Source organism: Artibeus jamaicensis, unplaced genomic scaffold, assembly GCF_021234435.1.
Source record: "Artibeus jamaicensis isolate MK-2021 breed Jamaican fruit bat unplaced genomic scaffold, CSHL_Jam_final contig_233, whole genome shotgun sequence".
Classification (NCBI taxonomy): Eukaryota; Metazoa; Chordata; class Mammalia; order Chiroptera; family Phyllostomidae; genus Artibeus; species Artibeus jamaicensis.
Genome location: NW_026521486.1, coordinates 13,921,780 through 13,939,297, shown reverse-complemented (window position 1 = coordinate 13,939,297; position 17,518 = coordinate 13,921,780). Strand labels below are relative to the sequence as shown.

Sequence of the window (17,518 nt, the reverse complement as noted above, 5' to 3'; positions counted from 1 at the left end):
CTTTTATATGAAGATCACTCTAGAGATTCACCCTCAGGAAACCACGCACTTTCATTTGTTTTTGCCCCCCCCTTCAAAAAGTGCTCTATTTGAGCCAAGTCATTTGCATTCTCTTACCCTGAACTTTCTTGTCCCCAGGGACACAACCTAATTGACTTCAGAGGGGGGATTTCCTAATTCGTGATAAGAAAACAAAGCATTTCTTCTACTTTGTACTAAAAACCATAAGTTTAACCTGGCTATCACTGCTTCATCATCCACTGGTCCAAGCAAGGCAAAATCAATATACAGTTGACACATAATAATGGGGCTGTATCATATATAATGGGCATTATAGTGCTGATTTTTTCTGTTACATGGAAGATCGCCCATTTGTATTTGTGCAGGAGTTCCCGACCTGGGACCCATAGTCCTCTATGGTCCTCCTGAGCTGAAGGCTTTTTCCTTGGGCAGGCATCCCTAGCTTTCATCCAGTTCTCAAAGGGGCTCGTGATACTGGTGCACGACAAAGGAATTGACATTTCTGTGGGGTGGAAGAGGGCAGTGCCACACCAGGTTTATATAAACCCAGTAGCAAATGGGCTTCTTTTAAAGTCCACTCTTAAGGATTCCAAGGGGTCCCACATAACCTTGGATCCTCCAATAACCTTAGCTGAGGACACTCTCACTTCCAGGGTGGCCGCCCCACAGTGCTACACAGTCCCAAAACCATGGTCCTTCTAGAGGCATGACCTGATTCACCTGTGAGCCTGCTCAACTCTACCTCCCAGGCCCCTGCCCCTCCTGTGAATCCAGCTCTCCCTTAAAGACAGCTAGTCTCTGAAACCGGGTTGGAGAATAAAGTGCACGGAAATGAACCTTCGTAGTAAATGATCCATGAGTTATGGAACAGAGCTCAGATGTCTGACAACGCATGGGCACTTTTTCATTTAGTGTGCACTTGTGTCCATGGGAGATGCAACCAAGGACCCTCTGGTGACGGCTCCTGTGAATGTGACGCTGGCTGGCGAGGAGTGAAATGTGACAGCGGTAAGAGCCAGCCCCTCGGGCCTCCCTTCTCGGCAGACACATTTTGTTTCCCCCTTCTGAAACAGAAGTGGCATCTTTATTTCTTCCTTGAGCAATAAAAGTAACTCTACTTGCAGCAAAAAGTTTGTAAAATAAACAAAAGCAGAATGAAGAAAGTAAAAATTATTCATACTCCCGAGGCAGGAAAAAGCTATCCTTAATATTTTATATTAGCCTTCCAAAATTTTTATAGGCATATAAACATAGGTGTATGGGGCCATAGTCTACAGACTATTGTCTAGTCTCCTTTTTCACTTATATGATGGATATGTTTCTGTGTGAGTAAATATGGGTCGACATCACTATTTTCTTAACTTCTCTATAATATGCTATTATATAACTGTACCAAGCTTTATGAAAACAATTTTCTGCTATCATATACAGTGCTACAGTGAGCATATCTCATACATACATCCTTATGCATTTGTTTTATTTCTCCTTTCTGCTCCTTCTCTCACCAGTAGCCTGATGATACATCTCGTTGTCTCTTGTTATATTTCCCTCCATTCCATTCTCCACATTGCTGCCAGAGAGAGCTTTCCAAAACATAGAAGTCAGAGTCTGTTCAGGCTGCTGTAACAAAGTATCATATACTGGATGGCTTATAAACAATAGAAATTAATATGTCCAGTTCGGGAGGCCGTAAGTCCAGTTCAAGGTCAGGTTCTGGTGAAAGCCCTCTTTTGGTTGCAGACTGTCATCTTCTTGTGTTAGAGCTCAAGAGGCAAAGATGCTCTCTGGGGTCACTTTTCAAAGGCACTAATCCCATTCATGAGGGCCCCACCCTCAGGACCTAATCACCTCCCAAAAACATACCTCCAAATACCATTGCATTGGGGATTATTTTCAACATATAGATTGGGGCAGGGCACTAACATTCAGTCTATAGCAATAGATAAGATCATGTTCCTCACCTCCTACCTGCTATAGCTTTTCATTGTCCTCAGGACACAGTTCAGTGCCCCCAAGAGAAACACCTTAGCTGGGTAGAGTTCAAAGCTATTTACCAATAGGCATTTGCCGTGTTTTCCAGTCTTGCCTCCAGTGCACAGTCTGCACAGGAGCTTCCAGTCTAGGAAAGGAAATGAATGTTCAACCGTGTTCAGAAATGGTGGTACGGGAGTGGGGAGCACAGGACCTCTAGGCTACAGCAAGGAAGACAGCCCCTGTGTCTGTGTGCAGACTCCTCACTCTGCAGCCCATGACAGACATCCCGAATTAGTCACTGCACTCCTCTCTGAGGCCAGGTGGGGATTGAGGTCATGTCAAAAGAGCACACCGTGTAGTCACTACCAATTAATTGAAGTTGGCTCAAAGGTTTAGTGCAGGTTTCAGAAAGGAGGACCTAAAAGATTATTGGGATTTCAATAGACAGTGAATAGAAAGAAGCAGATTTATAGGCTTGGGGGATAGAGCACATCAAAGCACAAAAGTGCACTGTATCCGCACGGTTCCATGTGAGGCTGTAAATGTCCCCTCTGGCACAAAGCAGCCACTGCAGCAGCCAGGTCCTCTTCAGGGCCTTCTGTGCGACTTGCCAGGCCTATGGAGGTTTTTCTTCCAAAAGCTCTTAGCATGAGCATCCTGCCCAAAGGGTACTCTTTTCTCATCTCTACCTCTTTCTGGACCTTCCCCTGCCAGGAGCATCCGGAAAAAAAAAAAAAAAAAAAACTAAGCATTCAAGAGCAAAAACCTACACTGTTCCAGGAAATTAGGAATTAATTCAATGAATAGATAGTGAGTACCTCTTGCATGGCAGACCCTGAGCTATTTCTGCACATACCCCCCCAAAACTCACCTTTAATACCTGTTATAATTAGGTGTTTGCTTATTTATACCACTTCATAAGAAAGTGATGAAAAACTAGAAAGAATAAGAAACATGGAAAATATAAATACATTAGAAAATAAAGCTCCAGGAAGGGACTTGGCTCCACACCCAGCCCTGAGGGAGGACACTGAGTGTTACCCACCCTGCATCCCACCCCCTAGCACAGGGCCCGGCACACGGGAGACACCCCACCAGTATATTTGACCTTCAGATTTGGCTCTGAGCTTCCTGGCAGCCACTGAAAAAGCGATCTACATGATCTATACAACATTACCAGCTGGGACAGGGGTTGAGGGATGGATGAAAAGGGTAAAGGGATTAGGAAGCACAAATTGATAGTTTCAAAATAGTCATGGGCATGTAAAATACAGCGTCATAGGGAATGTAGTCAATGTTATAATATATAAATGGTGTCAGATGGGTACGAGATTCACTGGGGCAATCACTTCATAAGTCCTATAACATCTAATCACCAGGATGTACACCTGAAACTAATACAATATTGGACATCAACTGTAATTGAAAATTAAAAATTGTTTTTTAAAAAATCAACATGAACCCATAGTTTTACACACAGTACACTTGATGTGTATAGTTTTCAACAGGAAAAGTAGATTTTTCCTAGCACCAATTACTAAAAATTGGTCTTGAGGGAATGTTGATAAAAGGGGTCTGACGGAGCAATTTTTTTTTCAGCAATCACAAAAGACAACTGCAATGGGACATGCCACACCAGCGCCAAGTAGGTACCCTCTGGGCCACCTCTGGGGACAACGCAGAGGGGGTCCTTGCCTAATACTGTGCACCCCAGGCCCTGTCCTCACGAGAGTATCTAGGATTTAGGATAAATTTAATATAAAACTGGAAGGATTTCTGCAGAGACTGCCATCGGCTTGCCAGATCCAGCTTTTTGAACAAGCTGCCCCCTGAGTTACCTGGGATGCTGGCACAATGCCGGTCATTGTCCGCACTTCACTTCACGCCCCAGAGACCCCTTCACAGAGGCAGGGGGAGCCCAGCGGGCCTCTGCTTTCATCAGAGCTTCCTCCTGACTCACAGCCAAGCCTGCTTCACTCTCCAGCTTCATGCCCCTAAGTCCCAGCAGGGCTTAATGGGTTAATCAATGAGGAGCCTCTTGGCTGGAGTTAGAGGTGAATTCAAATGAGCCTCTGTCTTGTCATTGGCTGCATGACCTTGACTCAATGTTTTAATGTCTCTAAGCCTTGGTTTCTTCACCTGCAAATGGAAATAATAATAATAATACCCACCTGTCAGGGCTATTGGGTAAGTTACAGGCAGCAATGCGTGAAGCACAGCCCCTAACACACAGGTGACTCTCTGATGGGTAGCTTAACCCCTTAACCCCGAGCTCACGCCCACATATACACCCTCTAGTTTGCCTGATAATGACTGCAATTTTAGGTGCCTGTGGCCAAACTAGGAAGGGACTGTTCTCCTGAGCCTGTAGGCAGGACCTTTGAGTGCCGCCTGGGGCAGGAGCTGGACCGCTGGCCATAGGCAGGGTGGGTGTTGTGTGCTTATCTACAAAGTCTTATCTACAAAGTCTACAAATGCTTTTGCCCTTTCTCCTGGCAGCTGCCTTCTCAATCCAGATGGCACAGCCTTGTGCAAATGTGCGGCGGGATTCCAAGGGAATGGGACAGTCTGCACAGGCAAGTGAAGCAGAATTTGCTCTGGGCGGGAAAGACTAGCATGAGCTGTGGGGAAACCTGTGCTCCTGCTGGTTGAGTGGGCAGCCGCTACCAACCGTTGCTGGGGAGCTGGGTGGAACAAGGCAGCTGACTATGCCCAGGAAAGGGAAACCACTTTTGAGGGGCTGCACCCATTCTCTCCAAGCAGTGGTGCACACCCTTGACCTCAGTTGAAGAGCTTTTGAAAACACTGATTTGATTGACCTAGTACATGACCTGGGCATGGGAACTCTGGAGTGAGGAAGAGAGAGACATGAGCCCTCACAACCTTGTTGAACTTGTTTCAATAAATGTTTTGCTCCTTCTATCGAGATGACCATGTAATTTTTGTCTTTAATTCTACTGAAATGCTGCATTACATTAATTGATTTTTTTTTACACTAAACCACATTGTGTTCCCGTGTAGATCCCACCTGGTCATGGTGTAGGGTCATTCCCCTTTGTATGGTTTCAGTGGCCTATAGTCAACCACAGTCTGAAAATATTAAATAGAAAATTCCAGGTACTTTGAGAGAGAGAGAGAGAGATAGAGAGAAAGAGAGAGACCACATCCACATAACTTTTATCATAGTACATTGTTATAATTGTTTTATTACTAGTTATTGTCAATCTCCTACTGTACCTAATTTATAAGTTAAACTTTATCCTAGGCATCTATGTATAGGAAAAAACAGTATACATAAGGCGTGATATTATCCAGTGGATTTCCATCCACAGCAAGTCTCGGCATGTGCCCCCTCATGGATAACAGGGAATACTGTATATAATCCTTTTTATATATTGCTGAATTTGACCAGCAAGTATTTTTTTAGGATTTTTGTGTCTATGTTCAAAAAGATATTGGTTTATATTTTTCTTGCAATGACTTTGGTTTTGATATCAGGGGAATGCTGGCTTCATAACATAAATTAGGAAGTCTTCCCTTCTCTTCCAGTTTTTAGAAAAATTCGTGAAAACTTGGTATGTATTCTTCTTTTACTGTTTGGTAGGCATCATCGATGGAAAAATCTGACCCTTTGCATTCTTTGGAATTATTCTTCCTTAACCCAACACCTGCCATTCAGAAGCACTTCCATTTCTTGGTGACAAGTAGAATGTGTCCATGTCCCCACCCCCTTCTCTGCTCTGTGTCATCTGTATCCCGCAGCAATCGATGCCTGTGCGGTCCGCAATGGGGGCTGCTCTGCCAAGGCTACCTGTAAGAGAACCGCCCCAGGAAGCCGGGTGTGCGTGTGCAAGGCAGGCTATGCTGGCGACGGCATCGTATGCATAGGTACGTGCCATCCCATTGTGCCGTGGCAATGGTTTGAGAGTCGGGGCCCTGTTGTACAAGCCTAGTGTGTGGACGCTGTTGGGCCGTCTTTCAGTTTGCCTGGGCAGGAAGGTGTGAGGGTGTGGAAATGCGACCACGAAGGTATGAACATGCGTGATGGCTTTGAAAGCGGAAGGGGGAAATACTTTTTACAGTTAAACATTACTGGTGGTAACTGAATTTTAAAACATTTATTGGTTCTTTTTTTGTATAAGTAGCTCATCCTCAATATAAAAAAATTAGAGGATGCATATAGGCTGGGGAGGGTGGGGCATCTGGAGATGACCGCTCTTGCTACTATTAAGTGGCCCCATTTTGCTGTGTATACATGTATTTTTTAAGATTTTTACTTATCTATTGTTTAGAGAGAGAGGAAGGGAAGGAAAGAGAGAGAAACATTGATGTGAAAGAGAAACATCGATCATTCACCTCTTGTACAGTGAGCCCGAAACCCAGGCATGTGCCCTGAGTGGGAATTGAACCCACAACCTTTCACCTTGTGGAACGATGCCCAACCAACTGAGCCACACTGGTCAGGGCTGTGTGCGTGTATTTTTTAAAGACAAAGAAATGTGTCTTGTGACATACAATGTTTACTCTGCTGAGCAACATGATGAAACAACCCGCCCAGAAAATAAGTATACCTCCAAATCATTACTTTAATGGCTGCATATTGTTCTTCTCTAAAGATATGCTATTGTTAAGTTATCTAAACTTTAACTTTTTAGCTGTAAAAAAAATCATATGCAAGAGTTGCAAAAACAGTGCCAAAAGAAGACCTATTTCCTCTTTACTTAGGTTGACTTATTGTTACTATTTTGCCCCATTTGCTTTATCTTTTGTTCTCCCTCTCTCTCCATCTATATACTTACATTTATATTTTAACCATTTGAGAATAAGCTCTATATTTCACATTGCCTTTATCCTTTAACACCTGACTCTACTTAAGAATAAGGACAGACTCTTACAGAACCACAGCAGTTACCAACTGCAGTACACTTATTATTGATCTAATACTTTTGTCTAATTATCATTTGTACTCCAATTCCATCAAATGACCCAATAATGGTCTTTTTTGGACAAGTTTTTTCCTCTAGTGCAGAATCCAGTCCAGGGGTGGGTATTGCCTTTTGTTATCCTGTGTCTTTATTCTCCTTTGACCTGGGAAGTTTCCTCAGCCTTGCTTTCTCTTTTATCACATGGACGTTTTGGAATAATACCACTCACCACCCCAACTTTCTTCTTCTAACATGTCCTTCATTTGAGATTTGTCTGATGTTCTTTCATCATTATATTCAGATTTTGGCCTTCCAGGCCCAATATCACACTGGAAGCTTGTGGCTCCCAGCTGCCTCTCATTTGTGGGGTTAATTTTGACCCCAAGGTCAAGGTGCTGTCTGATTTCTCCACTGGTACTAATAAGCAATCCGTGGGAAGACACTTTAACACCAAGCAAATATTTGGCTCCTCATCAAAAATTTCACCTAAAATTAGCATCTACTAATGATTCTTCCCTGAATCAATTATATTCTGAAGGTTGGAACACATTTTTTTTTTTTAGATTTTATTTATTTATTTATCTTTAGAGGGGAAGGAGAAAGGGAGAGAAACATCAATGTATGGTTGCCTCTAGTGCATCCCCTGCAGGGAACTGGCCTGCAGGGAACCTGCTGGCAACCCAGGCATGTGCCCTGACTGGGAATCGAACCACGATCCTCTGGTTCACAGGCCCGTGCTCAATCCACTGAGCTATACCAGCCAGGGCTGCAACACATTTTTTAATTCCTAAATCTCATCATTCATAATGTGTTGGGTTGAACTCCAAGATTCTATTATTTCAAGTCCTTGGCTGCAAACGCTTACACTCATTCAACAGAGGACAGATTCAAGCCCACAGATGGCGGCTCTGCTGGCGCAGCCCATCCCAGAGAGTCAACTTTGAGAAACCATACCTGGTCCTGCCCCCCCACACCCCGCATTGAGTTACTTCTGCCTAGGGCTGCCAGAAAAACGAATCACACTTTGACACCTGCTCAATTAGCCAGTTAGCTGTCTCTCAAGATGCCTTTACTTGAAAATGAGGTGTGATTCTCACGCCAGGGGTTGGCTTTTTGCTTTACAGAGATCAACCCGTGTTTGGAGAACAATGGTGGCTGTCACAGGCACGCTGAGTGCACACAGACAGGACCCAACCAGGTGAGCTCTGCCTCCCTGGGGGTGAGGCTAAAGGTCTTTAGACCCAGGCCTGAGAGAAGAGGGCAGAGAAGAGACCTCAGCAGAAAATAAACACTTTAGGGGAAATTTTGACAGCATTCCCAATGAGGCCATTCTGTGGGAATGAGGAGAAATGGGAGGGGAGACAAGGGGTCCCCAGGAGAAGGGGTTTTCCTAGAGTGGGAAGAAGTAGTCTTCTCCAAACACCCCGTGGCTCCGGAAGTACCTAGAAGATCTTCAACAATATTCCCCCGTCTTTCAGCTCCCTGATTCCCAGAAGCCCACAGGTATTTTTGGCTCGAGGCTGAAATGCATGTGCCTCAGCAGAGATGACATTTTTAGGCCCACTGTCTATTCCCTAACACAGTAGCCTTGCAAGGGCCTCCCTATTGCATAGATTTGGGCAGGTGAAAAAATCTGAGGGTTCCAAAGGAGGGGAAATCCACCCCTTAGGGGGACACTCTAGCAGCAGGTACCCCTTCTAGACACCGCTTGGTGAATAGAGCATAGCTGGCTTTTAGCCCCACTCACCCCCGTGCCTGGGTCCTCCTGAGCATGGCACAAGGGACATGGGGACGAACCAGGCAGTCCCCAGCTTCCTGTAGACAGTGTCTCCTCCCTCAACTTGAAACATCCAGCTGACTTCCTTGGTCAAACAGTGGGTTTGACTGATTATTTTCACATGTGCAACTGATATGCCTGCAAAGCCATCACCCGGTGTTCATGCCAGGGGGCAGAGCCTGGGTGGAGATGAGCAAGAACTGATTATAAATGGGAGTGGGCGAGAGCTTAGCTTCCTTGCAAACTGAACCTTTACAAACCTAAGAGAGAAAACAGCTGAGTGCCCAAAAGGCAGGGGACCAAATAAGGTAACAAAGCTTTGTTTTTTTAAATAAACTATCTTGGTAGCAAAGGTAGAATAGTTAGGAGATCCCAGTACTAGAGTGAGGTAGGCCCAAGGTGCTAAAATGTAAGATAACAGTTATGATTTTAAAATAAATATCACCAATGTAAAATCTGTGAACATCACCAGTAATGTTATGGAATTCGAGTGTGAGAGCCAGCAGAATCTATCTGTGAACTGACCCGTGGCCCTCTCCTCCCGGACAGGCCGTCTGCAACTGTCTACCGAGATACACAGGAGACGGGAAGGTCTGCTCGCTCATCAACATCTGCTTAACCGTGAGTACAACTCTAGGACCGAGGCCCCCTCAGGTCAGGCATGGGGCGCCTGGTACCCTCTTCTAGGAGATGGGGTGTTGGGGTGATCGCCTCAGAGCTGCTTTGGGCATGAGGCTCATTTCTCCCTCACGTTCCAGTGCTAATGTGGGGAAACTCCAGTCTCTGCCTCTGTCTCCTCGTGGCCTTCACCTCTGTGGTCTTCTTTCCTAGTAAGGATGCTGGTGGACCGCAGGCCCACCTGCTTAATCTAAGACGATCTTATCTCGAGATCTTTAATGACATCTGCAAAGACTCTCTAAGCAAGGACACGCTCACAAGTACCAGGGCTTAGGAGGTGGACATACCTTTCAGAGGGCCAAAATTCAGCCCCCTGCAAATGGGAGGAGTGGAGGTCCTTGCCTGAGATCACAGAGCAAGCAAAAGCACAGCCAGAACTTGAAGTCACATCTCTCTGACTCAAAGGCCAGTCTCGACCACTTCTTGAGGTACTTGTTCCTCCCACAAGGCAGTGACCCCAGTGGGGCCCCATCGAAACACCTTACTTTTCTTATTCATACACATCGCCCGCCTGAGAGCCTCCAGCTATAGGCATGAGAACAGCGCAGACACACCGTGATGAAAGCCCTTCCTTTCCAAGGGAGGTCCCTACTGTCGCCTGGTGTTGGTGTGGCAAGCTCATCTGGAGAACAGCGTCCCCACATGAAATGACCGTGTAGGGACAATAGGGAAGAACCTGCAGAGAGCTGGGGTGTGGAACTATCACAACTAATACTAAGGCCAGATTTCTTTTAGCCTCACCCGAGAACATGCTTATGGATTTTAGAGAGAGGGAAAAAAGAGAGAGAGGGAGAGAAATATTAGTGAGAGAGAGAAACTTGGATAGATTGCCTCTTGGATGTGCCCCAACTGGGACCAAACCCTCAACCTGGGCATGTGCCCTGACTGGGAATTGAACCCCAACTGTTTGGTTTATGGGATGACACTCCAACCCACTGAGCCACACCAGCCAGGACTGCCCAGATTTATTTTAACAGTGGTTCTTCCAGCAGCAATTTTCACCTGTTCCCAAAAATGGCCACCTTATCTTGGCAATTAATGCAATGAAGCCACTTGTGCCTGACATTCTGGTACTAGAGTCACTAGCTCACGGCCTCACTCCTTTCATCTGTGCCCATGACTGCTGCCACCCCCTGGATTCTTTTCATGGAGAGAGAAAGTTTGTTTTCTCTCAAGATGAGTAATACTAAGGCATGTGTTTATCCTGATGAGTATCAAAATGCCCTAGAGAGAAGGAAATTGATACTGGAGGAGAGAAGGAGGAAAGTACATGAGTCAGTAAGGGGAATGGAACCAGATCCCATAGGTGGAGAGGAGAGCCTCACACAGGAGCATGGGCAGGGGCAGGTAGGCAGGTAGGCAGGTAGGCAGGTAGGTAGGTGGTCAGTCAGTCCATTAGTTGGTCAGTCAGGCAGTTAGTTGATCAGGTAGTTACTCAACCAGTCAGTCAAGTCAATGAGTCACTCACGGGCATCTACTTCAGAGGCCCCTTTACTGTGAATTAACTTTAAAATGTCTATGCCTGACCATTCTGAACAAATAGTTCCGTGAAGACAGAGGCTGTCTGCATGGTGTGTATCCCGTGGAGAGCCTTGCACAGCAGGGAGCACAGGCGGTTGAGGAGCATTCACTGGACACCAGGCACGGTTTCAGGGACTGGGAGGGAAGCCGCTGTGACTCTGGGCTCAGAGAGGTGGTGTACTTTAGGACAGGACGTTGAGGAGGTTCTTGTCTATTATGTCTCTTTTCTCCATGAGATATGAGTTGAGCTTATCAACTGAGAGTAGGGGGACAGTGTTGAGAGTTGAGAGTTGAGGACAGAGGTGACAGAGTGAAATGTCTTCTTGGAACTGAAGGGCTGGTGCACAGGGCAAACAGGGTTTGCAGGATACAGAGACACCTCTCCAGTAAAAGGTTACGAGAGCTTGTGGGGAACAGGTGGAGACTGCTGGGAGTTTGCTAACAGTGGTGAGTTTCTGAGGGCACGGAGAGGGGTTTGCGAGGGCAGGAAGTGGGAGGATACAGAGTCAGATCCCTGGTAGACAAAGCAACATTGTAAGGAGTGTCCCTGTAGTAGGAGGTGACTTTGGGCACCTAGACCTTATAGAGATAAACAGGAAGGTGGAACAAGGGGGGGGCTTCTTCTTAGTGGTCTCAGAACACGCAGAGCATTGAGACAAGTAAATCCAGGGTATTTAGCTGGAAGACCCAGGGTCCCCAGGAGGTGGTCCATGATCTTTCAGGAGTCAACTTTCTTGAAAAGCTCACTGACTTGTGTCAGCTTGATGCAAGAATCTGCGGCAGTAGGTCCCTCCTGGGCTGAAATATAATGCTCCACAAATACTTTTTAAAAACATTTTATTTCTATTTTTTAGGGAGAAGGGAAGGGAGGGAAAGAAACATTGATGTGAGAAAGAAACCTCAATCTCACATGGGGACCAGGGACTGATCCCACAACCCAGACTTACTCCCTGATGGGGAATCAAACCAGTGGCATTTCACTTTGCGAGATGACGCCAACCCACTGAGCCACACCGGCCAGGCCCACAAATACTTTTGGAGTGGGGATCGCAAGGGGAGATTTTGCAGCTGGCCTTTTAGACTGTTGACCACCTCATCTGTGCAGCCTCATCTGACTTGCTCATCTTGAGCTTTCCATTCTTTCCCCTCTGAGGACCTTTGCTTGGGCCTACAAAGTCCTTCTTGGTGAAAACAGTCATGGGTGTTGGCTTTGAACTGCATTTGGCTTTTTTATAGCTTAGGTCTCTGCCCCATCGGCCACAGTTTATAAGCTCTTTGCAGATAAGAACAGCAGGTTGTATCATTTTATACCTATTTCCTTCTAGCTGATCACTGTTACCTTTGCTCCCAAGAGATCAGATTTCAGCCTACAGCTAGAAAGTGTCTAACAAGATTGGGACCTTTCCAATGAACCCCCAGATCCCAGCCAACTTCCCATTTGGCAATTTTAGGTTTATCAATGTACCTGCCACTGAATATAAGGCCAGTTCAGGAAAGGGCAAATAATGCAAACCAGTCCATGAGGCAGTAAAAAATACATTTCAATGCAGAATTGCCTCATAAATATTGACAAAGTGGGCAAACTAACTGATCTGACTCCTATCCCCCATCCCTTGGAAATGCTACCAGAAAAACGGTGGCTGTAGTGAATTTGCTATCTGCAACCACACCGGGGAGGATGAAAGGACCTGTACTTGCAAGCCGAACTACGTTGGAGACGGGTTCACCTGCCGTGGCAACATCCATCAGGTAACACAAGTCACGTTTCCATACAGTAAACCCTGCTTCCCTCTCTGTGCTAAGAATCCAGGTTGCTAAGGAACATGCAAGAATCTTATCACATGGGACGATCCCTAACAATGCGAAAGACTGTTTTCACATAAATTGGAAGTGAAAAGAAGTGTTATCTACCCCTGGGAATTCATTTGACTTGGGGGCATACAGATTCAGAACACCTGGGTTGGAATTCAGCTCTGCCCATTAGCAATGTGACTTTGGACAGATTCCTTCACCTCTCTATTCATGAGTTTTCCAACCTGTAAAAGAAAATCATGGTGCCCACCCATCAGGTTGGTTTAAGTATTGAATGAGATCCTGTGTGCAGCAGGTACAGAGAGCACAGGAACCAAAGGTGAGACATGATGTGGGCTGCTGCTGGAGAGCATGCGTATCTGCACAGGCCTGGGGGGGGGAGGGGCAGGATACTGGCAGATTTCTACCTCTTATAGAGTGAGCATCCCCTTATCTGACTTAAAGAGAAGCTAGGGCATTTGGACTAGCCATCTGATCCAAAATTTGCATTAATAGAGAAACTACATCTACCATAAACCTATAACTCATTTTTTAAGAAATATTTGGGCTTTAACACACAAAAGAGACACTAGTGATGCACACACAGTGGGCAGGCCATGTGAGGACACAGTAAGAAGCCCACAGTGACCTGCAAGCCCAGGAGGGAGGCCTCGGAAGAATATGGCACCTTGATCTTGGACTTCCACCCTCAGAATTGTGAAAAGATAAATTTTTGTCATTGTTTGAAAAATAATAATAATAATAAAAGCAGTTGAACTTTTTGAAGTACTCCTAAAGCTCAGCAGCTTCAGGAAATGGCAGGATCTTTCTCTGATAAATCAGATGATGACTCCGGAAAGGTTGTGGAGCTCACAGCACGTCCACACCATCATCTGGGACATCAATTATGCAGCCTGTGGGTGGGGCTTGGAGAAGGCCCATGGGGGCAGATTCCCAGTTGAAAGGATGGATAGTAGATGCCCTTGATCTTAGAAAAATTGTCCCGCAATAACCCTGTGCAGTTCTCATATGCACCTGCCATCTCTTTGTTTCCAGGAGCTTCCCAAGAACCCGAAAACTTCCCAGTATTTCTTCCAGCTGCTGGTAAGAATACCGTGTGTCTGTCTTGCTATTCCAGCTGGGTCTCAAGCCTCTGGAGTAGGGGAGGGGGGAAGAAAGTCTGGAGCCCTGGACTTCTGGAGCAGGCTCTGTGTTGGTCATTGGTGAACTTTTCAGACCACAGGTAGGCAGTGTGAAAGAGTGAAAAATGTCCCTGTGGCCCATTCTACACTTAAGAATGTGGCACGTGAAAAAACTGCCATTGTGCCAGTGGAAAAAGGAAGCATTATGGGGCAACTGGTTAACTCTTTGAGTGAAAATGCTATGTTAGATCTTTCTGCACACTACATATCTAAGTTCCAGATACGTTAAGAAGAAAAGATAAAAATCCAGAGGAATGAAATCATAAAAATTAGACAAAAATATAACCATATGTTGTTAATTTAGCGACAAGACAGAACAGTTAAGCAAATCATCTTATAACTTATATTTGTATTATTATCCCAAGTACATAAAATACTTACATGTGCAAGAGACACTGGAAAGGAACACCCAAAAATGACAGGGGATGAGGTTATGGGTAGTGATTTTATTCTTCAGGCTATATTTTCAGATCTCTAATACAATAAGCATTATGCTACTTGGATAACCAGGTAAAATTAAACTTTATTTCAATGATAACAAATCTGAATGTATTTGAATCAGATACTAAATGAAGCACAGGTCTCCCCACCCAATGTTCACGCCCTCTGCCACCACCATCTGCCTCCTCTGCTCTTGGCTTGAGCCCCTCCCTGTATGTCTGTCGAGTCTGTGGAACGTGTCCCCCCTTCCTCCCCACAGGAGCATTCCGTACGAGACCTGGCTGGTCCGGGCCCCTTCACCGTTTTTGCGCCTTCATCTACAGCCTTTGATGAGGACCTGCGGGTAAGCGTGAAGCTTGGGCTGGTGGCAGAGGCCTGGGACTGGAACATGGTCTCTGGTGTCACCCTGGAGCCGACAGTGGAGACATCTCTCAGCGGGAGGTTTAAGATCAGCTGGAGCTGACCGACAAGGAAGGGACTGCCTCTCAGGATAGGGACTCGGTCAAGTGGATTTGGGGTAACCACTGGCCGGAGCCCCTCTAAAGGACATTCCTGAATAAAGTAGGAGGTTGAAAAAGATCAGCAATTCTCAACTGATCCAAACTTCCCATCAACACAAAAAGGGGGAAGGACTAAAGGAATTTAAATATTTTTTTCCTTGCAGGACTTAAAGAACCTTTAATATCCTGACATTCACTGGGACTCTTCATGCGGGGCTGCCTATTAATATATCATCATACAGCAAATGTTGACTGAATGTACCAGACACTATTTCCAGCCCCATCAGCTGAGTGCTATTACTATCCCCATTTTACAGTCAAGGACACTGAGAGGAGTAACTTTTCCAAAGTGACCCGGCCAGCCGATGGTGGCACAAGGACCCAAACGTGCCCCTAGCACCTGTGCCCTTAGCCACCACACACACGGCCTCTCTCTGCGTGTACTTGGAGCTCCAGCAGAGCAGGGACACAAAAGTAATTTTTGAAAAACATTGACACTTGATTGGTTTTTAAAAATATCAAAGGAGTTATCTAAAAACAGTGCGAACCACGTGGCTCTTTATTACACCTACTGTGCAGGTATTTTTGTTTGCATTTTCATTCACAAGCAGAGGGGCATCGTGGCCTCTCACGTCCTAAAGATTTCAGTCTGGCCCAGGTGACCTCTCTGGGAGAGGACACAAATGTGGTGTCTCCCAGTACTTTTCACAAGAAAACTCTTTTTTTTTTTTCTTTTTTTCTCAAATGGCATCTCACAGGACTCAGGGTCCTTGCCACATGTGAAATGCTGGGCAGAAGGAACCCCGAGTACTCTTCCCCTCCGAGGTCCTGCAGTGGAAGCCGGACAGGAACTAGGGCCACTTTCCCCTCTTGTCCGAGCAGCCTCCAACCTCCCACCCTGACCACAAGCCAGCCCTGGCCCCTGCCTCCCAGGGCCCAGGTGGGGACAGATGGCGGAAGGCGCATGGAGGACAGGACAGCCAATGGGCAAGTGCGAGCAAAGGCTCCTGGCCCTGGCAGGGACCCTCGGACCTTGTATTTCAGATTAAAGACTGGGACAAACAGGGCCTAATGCCCCAGGTTCTCCGGTACCATGTGGTCGCCTGCCACCAACTGCTCCTGGAAAACCTGAAACTGATCCCAAACGCAACTTCTCTCCAAGGGGAATCAATTGCCATCTCTGTCTCTCAGGTAAGGAAAGCCACTTCAGGAAGGTGGCCCTTCTCCTAGGGCCTCCCTTCCTCTCCCCTTCCTCAGAGTAACACCAGGGACAGTAAAAGCACAACAGCAATAACGAACACAGGTTGGGTGATCTCTGTATGACAGGTACCAAGTGTTTCATACATACTCATCTGATACTCAAAATAACCCCATAATGTAGATACTGTCCTTTTCCTCAATTTATAAATTAGAAAACTGAGCTCAGAGGAGTTGCAGGAGTCACGTAGGAAGTAAACCATAGAGCTGGAATTCAGACTCAGAGGCGGGGCAACTTCAGGTTGACAGACCTGTTTTGGCAGCACCAATCAGAAGCTGGAGAAGGATGGAAGCTTTTGATCAAAGCCACTTAACCATGCCGGCCCACTCCCGCCCTGCCACAGGGAAACAAATGACAGCCTTCGGGCCCACTGCCAAGGGGGCGAGGTGTGTGGTGGGTGGGACAGAAGGGGGGCGCTGGCGATCCAGGGAGCAATGCCAGCGAGAAGCCAATTTTGGTCTGCTCACTATTTCACATTTAAGAATCACAGTGAAAGGACTGTTTTGGTTGATTACTTGCTATTCATGTCTCCAGGTAAAAACTGCATTCTCGTCTCAGTTCCCTTTTTTTTTTATCACCATAACAAGAAATGTGCTAAACGTGGACCTTCAGATTTCTCCCACAGATCTGCTTAAACACGCACTTTTAGGAGAATTTAAGGGGTTGGCGAACATTTGGGAAGCAGTAACTGTGTGTCTATTTCTGTTTGCGCTCATTTTTTCCCTTTCCGGTCGACTTCAGGACACTGTGCATATAAATAATAAAGCTAAAATCATATCCAGTGATCTCATCAGCACCAATGGAGTCATCCACATCATAGACAAGTTGCTGTCTCCCCAAAACTTGCTCATCACCCCTAGAGACGCTGCTGGAAGGATTCTGGTGGGTGAACTCACGGTCACACTCAGCACAGAGTGACTCATAATACTAATAATTTGGTATTTCAATTCTGATTTTGGGGCATCATTTTGAGACACTTTAATTTTGCTGCTTCAGCTATGAAAAGCCTAGTAAATATTATTCTCTGAAAGAAGCAAATAAGTCTATTTTAAAGAGATAAGTGGATTGTATCCGTTTTTTCTGTGTCCACAAGGGCAAGAGGTTTCCCACAGGTTTGGAAAATGGAGAAATTATGTAAATGGATGGTGATAAATGATAGGTAGGTAGGTAGGTAGGTAGGTAGATAGATAGATAGATAGATAGACAGATAGATAGATAGATAGATAGATACCACTACAACTAGAACTGGAGTAAAACTCCCTCTCAATTGACAAAAAAAGACAATCTTAACTTTTTATTGTTATTTATTCATATTGGCCAGAGTTCTTCATTGTAGACAACAGAATTCACTATACCTACATGAGAAGGAGTTTCTTAGGATATTCACATCCCCCAAGCTCTCCTGATTCAGGTGCGGCTCAGCTGGGCAC

At 45.7% G+C, this 17,518-nt stretch overlaps 1 protein-coding gene across 2 annotated transcripts in view; it reads left to right on the top strand.

Annotated features, from left to right (window-relative positions):
• Positions 1-17,518, top strand: part of STAB2 (stabilin 2) — a 125,110-nt gene that overhangs the window by 78,256 nt on the left and 29,336 nt on the right. For both annotated transcript variants that reach the window (XM_053661603.1, XM_037160777.2), the window contains exons 39-49: positions 934-1,029; positions 3,595-3,640; positions 4,495-4,571; positions 5,758-5,883; positions 8,045-8,118; positions 9,247-9,318; positions 12,526-12,645; positions 13,744-13,791; positions 14,590-14,673; positions 15,875-16,021; positions 16,830-16,970. In XM_053661603.1, coding sequence (XP_053517578.1) covers positions 934-1,029; positions 3,595-3,640; positions 4,495-4,571; positions 5,758-5,883; positions 8,045-8,118; positions 9,247-9,318; positions 12,526-12,645; positions 13,744-13,791; positions 14,590-14,673; positions 15,875-16,021; positions 16,830-16,970 — 1,031 coding nt within the window. The remainder of the gene's footprint in view (positions 1-933; positions 1,030-3,594; positions 3,641-4,494; positions 4,572-5,757; positions 5,884-8,044; positions 8,119-9,246; positions 9,319-12,525; positions 12,646-13,743; positions 13,792-14,589; positions 14,674-15,874; positions 16,022-16,829; positions 16,971-17,518) is intronic.